Below are 8,202 nucleotides of genomic sequence, written 5' to 3'. Positions count from 1 at the left end.
AAATGACAAATATTAATTGCCTGCTATGATGAATGGTGTTAATTAATGATTTAATATTTATAAATATTATATTTTCGTTCTAATTCAAAAGAGTAGTTCAAAATCAAAAGTTATGGAAAATATGTTAATTTTATTTTTTCTTTCAATAAAACGGATATCCGTATGTAAAATCTCATATTATTATTCTTTTTAGTTTTGAAAGAAAATGATGAATAAATTATAAATTTAAAAAGTTAATAAATTATCAGATAATATTACTTCACACCCTTAACCGTATCTATATAATATACTTATTTGAATATTTAGTATAAAACATAAATTTGATATTCTTTTTAGCACTGGATAAATAACTATATTAAATTATCTTATTGACTATTTTTTTTTCTTTGGATACGGTTATCAGTTTCTGTAATGTAAAGAATACTAAAAATTTAAAAGAGTGTCATTTGCTATACTCAAATGATACAGTTAAAAAAGTGTATCCAAAAAGAGGGTAGCTAATAGATATTTTTCTAGTAGTGGTTATTTGAGAAACATATATAAGTTTTCTTATATATAAATGAGACTAATGTATTGATCGATTCAAATTGCTGCAACAGCATTGGCCGGCCTATACAGTTGAACTTGATAATAAATAGCCGTGGATGAGACAATATTAGTGGTGACCGCCTGACCGGTGGCCATCAGGCCGGAGACAATCAAATCTGGCCACAAAATCAAATGAATTGTGACATTTCAGACTTGGTAGGGCAATATATGAAATCTTTGATGATGGCTCTTATTCCTTTAGTTTAATTTGCATGGTCGATCGAAAACATTTTCATTCTAACCGTGACGGAGAGAAGACAAAAGACGTGATCGATCAGGTTAAACCCTAAAGAACTGGTACGTACTCAAACAACCAGAACATTCAAATTAAGTTTCAGAAGACTGTCTGCATGCTACTGGGAAATTTTGATTAGCATCCAAGTGCCAGTAAAATTAAATTAACCAGAAGAATATATACACCATATTTTGAATGCATCGTGTGGCTGAAATCAACGCTCAAGATATATATACTGATACAACTGAGGCTCGGGAAACTACAGCCTAGCTTTTCTGATGTTTAAAAGAAGTTGCCTGGGTTCTGTTTCTTTGTAGGACACAGCAGATCGATAGGGCTCTGCTCTGATCGATCGATCATTAGTACACCCAAGGGCCACCCCAAAAGAAACTATCAACCTGCCACCCTTTGCACTAGTCACATCACACTTAATGAACCAAACTAATCATCACAGTCGCGCCCAGAAAGTAGAAGCTAGAAGAAGAAGAAGAAGAAGAAGAAGAAGAAAAAGATGGAAAATGAAATGCGTTGCTCACTCGCTCGAGGGAGCTAGTGGTAAATGAAAATCTGAGAGAGGTAGTTGATAGTTAAGAGCTAGCACGAGAGGGAGTGATATGAAAACGTGGGTTTTGTAATTGGATGGTCCACGACTCCAAGACATCGACAGCTTCTTCCATTTGCGAACATGTCCAAAAGAACCAAAATCCTAAACTAAATTGGGTCACTGTTGGAAATGTAGATACTATTAGAAAAAGAAGACATTAGGATTTGAGTTACTCCATTCACTAGCTATAAATTGGTTTTAGTTTCGAAACTTAGATTACTTTATTAGAACGGGGTGTATTGAGAATATATTCTCATATGAAGAAACAAAGACAATGCATACAAATTTGTAAGAATTTCGGTCACACTCTATCTCTATTATGAGTATTATCAGATGATTTTGGTTTTAGAACCTAAATTAATAAGCTAGAGGGTACCTTATTAGGTGAAGTTGCGAGTGTTGGCCAGCCTATAAACATGATCGAACATGACGCATAGACAAAGATTTTTCGGTAGATGTATACACAACGATGTGATGCACGTAACATGCATGTTCAACAAATTGGTAAGCAAGAGTACCCTTACGTGAAGTTGTGAGTACATAACAAGCCTAGAAAAACGAGCCTATTTCATCAAAAAAGAAAAAGAAAAAGAAAAGCCTATAAAAACGAACAATTGAACATGATGCATAGACAAAGATTTTTCAATTGAACATGATGCATAGACAAAGATTTCTCAGTAGTTTAATACACAACGGTGTGATGCACGTAACTAGCTTGTTCAAACAAATTGGTAAGGAGGACCCCCTTTAAATTGAGTTGTGAGTACTAACTAGCATATATAAGAATGAAGATGACGCATATAGGCAAAGATTTTTCAGTGGTTTAATACAGAAGGGTGTGATGTATGATTGCCGTAACCTGTTCATCAAATTGGTAAGCGGGACTACGCTTAAGTGAAGCTGCTGGTACACACCAACCTATAAGCATGAACAATGATCAATGATGCATAGACAAAAGTACCAGACAAATACCAGTAGGAAATTAAATGGGAGTGATCGATCGAGTAGAACAGTACTGGAAAGAATGCATGACGAAGTTGCATCACAAGAGAATCAGACATAGCTATTATATCATCGACGTTATAAAGAGACAGAGACACTAGTGGGTATATATGGTCCCCTTTTTATGATTCAAACACTCTCCTTGTATTTTGTTAGTTACCACTGAAATCATTTAGCAATCGATTACAGAAAGATATATAGAGACGGCGAAGTATTTGACTACGTACTACAGAACTGATGAACATGCATTGCGCTGCCCTCGCTTAATCGCCCCGCCTTAGAAGTTTAAACACGGTGGCGAATAGCTGTTGTACGTACGTTAGAAAAGCCAGTAGAGTTTGAATGTCGTGCACCAACAACCATATGCAAGTGAGACAATTCAGATTAATTAGGAAGTATCGAGGGCTGGAACCATAGGCGCAACTATTATATGATTTAGATGGTGTACGTTTCTGCGAAAATATCTAAGCCTCTGGCACAGCAAGGAACTCGATCGGCCTGGAATACATACACACCTAATAAAGGCTTTAGATATAGTGAAAATCAAATAAAAACAAGTACGTCCAGCAAAACAAAAGAAGTACGTAGCAGCAAGAAACAAGATAGAAAACATAAAACAGAAAGTCGAGCAAAAATCAAGGAAGAAAACTCGTGAAAGAAAAGTTGATAATCTTCGATGAATCTAGCTAAGAAGTAATAAGAATTAGAAAAAAGAAAAAGAAAATTGATGATGGTTTGGTATAGGAAGAGGTTGGTGATTGGTAGAAATAATTTTGATACATGGATCTCGAGTCTGTGTCGGAGTAGAAATAGTAGTATTCAGAAAGTACGTAGTAAAGACGTAGCCAGAAAGGGTTGTGGTGTATTGGTACGTACTGATTCATAATTAAATCTCTGAAAACGATACCTCTTGAAATTCATCAATTTCTCTGGACCATCAAACTCAGTGCATGCATGATTTCTAGTTGCATCAATATCTTTCCCCTCCAGGCTCCAGATTAAACTTACTTCACAGTATTTTTGAAACAGAGAGAGAGAGAGAGAGAGAGAGAGAGAGAGAGAGAGCGACATATATANAAGAGAGAGAGAGAGAGAGAGAGAGAGAGTTGTCAGAAAATGGGAAGAAGCTCTCGATTCGAAAAGGAGGACATGAAGAAAGGAGTGTGGACAGCCCGAGAAGACCAGATTCTGATAGACTACGTCAAAAAGCACGGTGAAGGCAAATGGGGAAAAATTTCAAGAGAAACAGGCAAGTTTTGTGTGTGTAAGAGATCTTAAGATCAAGTTCTTTAATTAAAATACCCTAATACGTACGTATAATCCTGAGTAGTGCATGCATGGATGTCAGAATTAGAGATGAATATATATGAGTGGTCGAGTATATATTAATGGATTCTACTGTGAGTGGTTTCCTGCAGGTCTGAGAAGATGTGGGAAGAGTGTGAGACTTAGGTGGTTGAATTATCTGAGGCCCGGTATTAAGAGAGGCAACATTGCAGAAGATGAAGAGGAGCTCATCATCAGGCTCCACAAACTTTTAGGCAACAGGTAGACCTCAATACTATCTTCTTCTATTACACACATTTGTTAATGTCAATTTATATGTTAATTTCCTGATCATTAATAGTCTACATTGTCATTTTTGTTCAGTTACTCGTACTTGAACATAATATAATTGAACTCGTAATAAACTTGCTGTGTACGTATATATAGATGGTCACTGATAGCCGGAAGAATACCGGGCCGAACTGACAATGAGATAAAAAACTACTGGAATTCCACCCTAAGGAGGAAGCTACAACAACAAAATCACTCGAATGAGACCAAGGAGAACTCCTTATCCCCCAGGCGCAGTGGCGGCGCGGCCGAGGAGGACGAACCAGAGAAGGACGAACCACATTCGACCACAAATAATGGAGGGGTTGGAGGAGGAGGAGGGATGATCAAACCAACTAGCTTGTACTGCTTTACCAATCACAGTGTTAGGGAAGAAGATATTCAGCGTTATCATCTTGGAAGTACCTCTACTACTACCTGCACTGCCAATAATACTACATTATTCCCTGGCGGCCCCACTGTTGAAGCTGAAGCAAAAAAGACTGATATAGAGCTAGCTGGAGATGACCTGAGCGATGACGTGATGTGGAATGATTTCATAATGGATCTAAATGAAGGCCAGTTAGATATATCTGAATTTCTCCAAACAGACTTTCCAAAGCTTTGTGAATCGGAGAGTCCTATGAATGTGGACGTTGGGGGTTGCAGCACCACCAATCATGAGCTGCCAAATAACTGGGAAGGCGGTCGTAGCCTGGTCGCCGCCACCGCCGCCGCCGAGAGTTGTCTTCCTTAGGGCATAGGCTACTTGGTTCTTTGAAATTGTTCTTCATCATCTATTAGTTTCGATCTGAATTCTACAAGGCCGCATGTCAGTGACGTCTCATTGTCATATTCGACTATTAATAAAACGCTCAACAAATTAGTAGCTGTTTCTCTGCCTCAGAACAAAACAAAATGGTAACTCTTTATACTCTTCTTCGAAAATAAATAAATTATGGTAGCTATTTAATTATTTATACACACAATTATACTGGTTCCGATCGATCATATATATGTCATGGCTTTACAATTGGGAAAATTCTGCTATACGTGAGGGTATGCTATGCCTGCTGACCAATTTTGAAACCAATCACCCATGCTGGACCCCCACTGCTGAAACCCCTCATTAAAGGTATACCCTCATCCTTTAATGATAGGTATAGCCTTATTCGGTATAGCAGACAAATCCTTACAATTGAGTAATATCAAAAGATGGGACGTACGCTAGGGAACCATCCAATTTTCCCACGTTTTCGAGATGCAAATGCATTCAGGTAACTCGTTTTTAAGAATTACATTTTGACAGTACTCGATCAATCACCAACTAAAAAGGTTAATAAATCAAAACCGTGATGAATCATTATGCAATAATATGTTTGTCGCTGTATTATGAAAAGGACTATTCCTTGGTTACTCAATTTGGCCAAACACATAAAAATGGAGTCTTCTAGCTAGCACAGTTGAAGCTAGCCCTTCCCCGCATTGAAGCGCACACAACATAGATATTTTGATTTTGATTTGTTTAGGGTTTACATTGAAGCCTCTTTTATTTCTTTCGGTTACAACAACACTGTTAAAGCTTGAGAATGAGCACGAGTTTGACTGCTGGGATGGAATCGATCCTATTAGAAACACCCTACCGCGAATTGAAGCAGCCTTTGTGTGTACGTACGTGCATGGTCCTTGATTAATCTATAGCAGGAAGGCCGCAGTGAGAATGAGATGAAGAAACACTAATCGAAGCTGCTGGCACAACAGCATCAAAATGACTCGAGATTTGACGAGGAAGGAGAACTTGTAGTACATGGAGGATGATGAGGTGGATCGGATGAGGAGGATTGATCACATCCGATCCAGCTCCTCATACACATATTTGTGGCGTTTAGCCAGTAATCACGTTAATGTTGATGAAGATCATAAACGTCATCTTCTTAGGAGAGTATAGTAGTACATTGAGCTCCGCAGTTGAAGTTGGAGTTGGAGCAAACAATGACATTGATATGGAACGATTTGAGCCAACAGGACATACATATTTGAATTCTTACAAACCAGCTCTTCAAAGTATGTGAACCGGATGGGATCACAGCTTTACTCAATCTTGCAATAACCAGGTCTACCTTTATTTTCATGTAAAAATTAGTATCACTGACTGGAGCAAAGAAATTGCAAATTAGCAGAGTATTGGAATTATCCTAATGATAAAAAGAAAACAAGGGGGGTGTATTCAATTAGGAGTCTGTTGGATTTTTTTGGAATCTCAAAGTGGGTATTCAATCAGGATTTTAAAAAGTCCTTGTAAATCTTGATGTATTCGATTCAGATTTTAAAATATTCATCAAAATACGACGGTATTTGTAGATTCTCAAGGATTCCATCAATTGTTGGATTCTGATGGATTTTAGAGGGCTAGGTATAAATACAAACTCCATTGAGAAATCCGGCCTCCTCCCACGAGATTTTGATAGTCTGACGGTAGGTTGTTCTTCGAAGTCGAAAGCTCGATGAGGCTCCGAGCGATGTTCTTCCGAGTCGAAGCTCTACAGTGGCGGCGGCGCCTTCGCCGAAAACGAAAAAATAGGCCGCCGTGAACGATTCAAACGACTCACTTTCGATACCATCGTTCTCGCCACTGATCCATTTCACTCGAAAGGTATCAATCCTGCTCTTTGTTTCTCTTCTCTCTTCGTATTTGAATCTTGATCTCATATTTCTTGCTGGGTTCTTGCTGGTATTGTATGTCGCATTTGTTTCAGAAACATCTTGTCGAACCTCCTTGCTTAGGTTGATTGTGTACTTAATTAAATCAAGCTAGAATTTGAAACTAAGGTTGATGTCTACAGGAAGACATTGAAAGCTGCTGGTTTATGATTTTAACAATGTTTTGACTAATAGAATTAATAAGTTAGGGAAAGATCTATCACAAAATATCACATTCCACATGATGTATCTGAAGTCTGAACTCAATGGTTTGCACGAACAAGTAGATGATTGCAGTACATTATCTTTCCTGGAAACAGTTTCATGGTTGACGGCCAAACATCAAGTTTTGTAAAGGGGGGAAAAAAAAAAGAGAGAAGAGAAGTAAGGCGCATAACTGGTGCATTGATTATAAGAGCTAGTTAGCTTGAGATTGAGGAGGCTGTACAAATTTCTCTCAGAATGATGACATATGATTTCCAATATGCTAAGACAGTCTGAACCAGTGGCGGATCCAGGATGTGAGAGTTGTCTAGGCTATTTTTACAAGGGCATATAAATTTTTAATTTTTAATTTTTAATTTTAGGTTTGAAACCTCCAGGAGATGAGGAAATTAAGTATAACGTATCTTATAAGATCCACTCATTTCAAACTCATCAATCACAAATTCATTATCAATGTTATTGACAATTTTTTACGATGTATAGAATCATCATATCATCAAGAAACTCTAGATATCTTGTGTGGACTTGACACATGATCTGTTTCTATTTGGGTCTTATATTTTCATTGAATATCATTTTTGAATTTCTTTATGGACAAATAAATATGCAGAGGTTTAAAAACTCAAGATTTCAAACGATATATTTACAAGACTACAAGGTAGGGAACTAATCTCTTATTAGATTTAGAAGACTATCATGGCCAAAGATGGGGAACTAAATGTTTCTTCTCACTCTTGTTTGGGTTATGGGATGTAAATACATATACCTATACTTGAGGATTTTTGGCCAAAAAAACTGTCTAGGCTTGAGCCTATATAGCCCTTCATGTGTATCCGCCCATGGTCTGAACTTGAGAAAGACAAACCTGTGTAGCTAGTAACGTAGATGAGCAGTTTTGAATACTTTTGTACAATTTGCGATTTCCTTATATGCTACTCTTGTACCATATCTGAAATTCTGAATACCATTATACTCCGTTTAAAATGGTTATTTTAGTTAGAAAAGTGTTGAGGCCTGTATTACTCAAGTGTTAGTGTGGTTACTCATGGATCACTGGATCATTCATTTTTGAACTCTTATTTTGCATTGTAGTGACACTTATATCATAAGGCCTGTAGTATTCTTTATACTTTATGTGCTTGCAAATTCTATTTATCCTATATTGGTTGTTTGATTTCAAGGATATATGCAACTTCAGTGTGTTGGCGTAAGTTGTATTTATATTTGCTTTACTTGTCCGAGACTAGATTCT

General features: G+C 37.2%; 1 protein-coding gene across 1 annotated transcript; it reads left to right on the top strand.

Moving 5' to 3' along the window:
* Window positions 1-3,480: 3,480 nt before the first annotated feature.
* Window positions 3,481-4,782, top strand: LOC101310631 (transcription repressor MYB5-like). The gene is made up of 3 exons (XM_004305563.1): window positions 3,481-3,678; window positions 3,848-3,977; window positions 4,143-4,782. Exons 1-3 carry the CDS (start codon window positions 3,546-3,548, stop codon window positions 4,780-4,782), a joined length of 903 nt encoding a protein of 300 aa, XP_004305611.1. The 5' UTR covers window positions 3,481-3,545.
* Window positions 4,783-8,202: the final 3,420 nt, after the last annotated feature.

The sequence above is a fragment of the Fragaria vesca genome, linkage group LG6 (assembly GCF_000184155.1).
Source record: "Fragaria vesca subsp. vesca linkage group LG6, FraVesHawaii_1.0, whole genome shotgun sequence".
Taxonomy (NCBI): domain Eukaryota; kingdom Viridiplantae; phylum Streptophyta; class Magnoliopsida; order Rosales; family Rosaceae; genus Fragaria; species Fragaria vesca.
The sequence above is the reverse complement of the archived record's forward strand: the minus strand, read 5'-3'. Positions and strand labels throughout refer to the sequence as shown.